General features: G+C 51.4%; 1 protein-coding gene across 1 annotated transcript in view; it reads left to right on the top strand.

The window, feature by feature from the left end:
- Window positions 1–2,403, top strand: part of MARK4 (microtubule affinity regulating kinase 4) — a 33,731-nt gene that overhangs the window by 23,076 nt on the left and 8,252 nt on the right. Inside the window, exon 15 of the mRNA XM_077747208.1 lies at window positions 9–180. Within this exon, the coding sequence (XP_077603334.1) occupies window positions 9–180 (172 nt within the window). The remainder of the gene's footprint in view (window positions 1–8; window positions 181–2,403) is intronic.

The following is a 2,403-nucleotide window of genomic DNA, read 5'->3' as shown; positions in this document are numbered from 1 at the left end:
TCGGCCAGCACCGGGGAGACGGAGCTGAAGGAGGAGCGCCTGCCAGGCCGGAAGGCGAGCTGCAGCGCCGCGGGAAGCGGGAGCCGGGGGCTGCCCCCCTCCAGCCCCATGGTCAGCAGCGCCCACAACCCCAACAAGGCCGAGATCCCAGAGCGGCGGAAGGACAGCACGAGCACCCCCGTGAGTGGCCGGGGCTGGGGGGCAGGGGGGGCCGCCTGGTGCACGTTTTCAGGCCCTGCTGATTCCCATCCTGCTCCCCAGACCAGCAGGCGGGACTCCTGGTCAGGTCCGTGCGTTCATTCGTTCATGGACATTGGAGTGCGCTCCCTCCCTGAACTTGTGCTTGGCGCTAGCGTATAAATTAGCATTCAGCGTCAGAGAGAAGCAAGGTACTGGCCTTACGTAGGATTTTATTTATTCATTTATTTTAAGTTTATTTCTTGATTTTGAGAGAGACACCGTGAGTGGGGGAGCGGCAGAGAGGGGGGAGAGAGGGAATCCCAAGCTGACAGCACAGAGCCGGATGCAGGGCTCGATCCCGGGACCTCGAGATCACGACCCAAGCTGTTATCAAGAGTCAGATGCTCAACTGACTGAGCCGCCCAGGCGCCTAGGAGGATTTTAATACGGGGAAGCAGGTACTTACAAAGCTGTAGGAAGGGCAAGTGCAGCAGGCAGTGGATGATGAGACCCACAGGAGTGACACGTCAGCACAGCAGCCCTGACCCACCAAGGGGCTGCGGCCTCTAAGGTAGACCCTGGCACTGTGGAGTTCAAGAGCAATTGGTCATGACGGGAATTCAAGACTCAGAAGCTTTCTTCTCCCCCAGAAGGGCCCCTCGATGCCCGGAAGTCTAGGAAACAGGCACTGGGACCCTCCCGAGGCAAAGACCCTCATCTCGTGACCTTGCCCGTGGAAGCAGAAGTCAAAGGGGACAGGAAGGCAACTGTCCCCCCATTTCTGCCTTCCAGATCTCCATGAGTGCAAAGCTCGGCAGAACCCATTCAGATGCAGAACCAGAGCTGCAGAGGTGTCTGGGGAATGTAGTGTTGGGCTTCCCTGCTTCTGCAGCTCCTTAAATTTTTTTTTAAATGTTTGTTTATTTTTTTTTGAGAGAGAGGGAGACACAGAATCCGAAGCAGGCTCTGAGCTGTCAGCACAGAGCCCGACGCGGGGCTTGAACTCACAGATTGTAAGATCATGGCCTGAGCTGGTTAAGGGCAGACACTTAACCAACAGAACCACCCAGATGCCCCTTAAAATTTTTCATTGTTTTTATTAACATTTATTTATTTTTGAGAGACAGAGCATAAGCAGGAGAAGGGCAGAGAGAGAGAGGAAGTCACAGAATCCAAAGCAGAGTCCAGGCTCTGAGCTGTCAGCAGAGAGCCCAGTATGGGGTTTGAACTCACGGACCATGGATCATGACCTGAGCCAAAGTCAGATGCTTAACCGATGGAGCCACCCAGGCGCCCCTTTAAAATTCAAAACAAAACAAAACAAAAACATTTTTTTTGAGAAAGAGTGCACGCAGGGGAGGGGCAGAGAGAGAGGGAGATACAGAATCTGAAGCAGGCTCCAGGCTCCGAGATGTCCGCACAGAGCCCGATGTGGGTCTTGATTCTATGAACTGTGAGACCTGAGTTGAAGTTGGAGGCTTACCCGACTGAGCGACCTAGGTGCCCCTTAAAATTTTTTTTAATGTTTTTTTTTTTTTTTTTTAAAGAGAGACAGTGCAGCTCCTTAAAATGGGAAGTTGAGGAACAAAAATAGCCTCCACATCAGAGACGAGGGTGGAAACAGGTCCTAGGAAAAGCGTCAGCACTCTGAGGCCCTACAGACCAGAGCTTGAATTACATTGGTGAGCTGTGTGGTCTGGAGCAAGTGACTTCACCTCTCTGAGCCTCAGTATTCCACCCTGTGAAATGGGCTCATCAGGGACCTTAGATTGTTGTGAGGCTCCTATTAGATCTAGGACATAAACTACCTCCCCCAGTGTCCAGCTCAGGAAGCACTCAATAAATGAAGGCTCTTGTTATTATTGTTTTTAACTTATTTTCATTTTTACTTATTTTTGAGAGAGAGACAGAGTACAAGCAGGGGAGGGGCAGAGAGAGAGGGAGACACAGGATCCAAAAGCAGGCTCCAGGCTCCGAACTGTCAGCACAGAGCCCGTTGTGGGACTTGAACTCAAGAACCATGAGATAGATCATGACCTGAGCTGACATCAGACGCTTAACCTAACTGAGCCACCCAGACGCCCCAGCTTTTGTTATTGTTAAGGTAAACCCACACCTTAAAAAGGTAGAAAAAGAATAGGAAGGGAAATGAGCCCCCCCAAGAAGCAGAAGAAAGGAAATAATAGTAGTAAAGGAGAAAATAGATGTACCCTAGAGAAAACC

Source organism: Crocuta crocuta, unplaced genomic scaffold (assembly GCF_008692635.1).
Source record: "Crocuta crocuta isolate KB4526 unplaced genomic scaffold, BGI_CrCroc_1.0 scaffold334, whole genome shotgun sequence".
NCBI classification, from domain to species: domain Eukaryota; kingdom Metazoa; phylum Chordata; class Mammalia; order Carnivora; family Hyaenidae; genus Crocuta; species Crocuta crocuta.
Note: the sequence above shows the minus strand (reverse complement) of the source record. Positions and strands in the feature narration are given on the sequence as shown.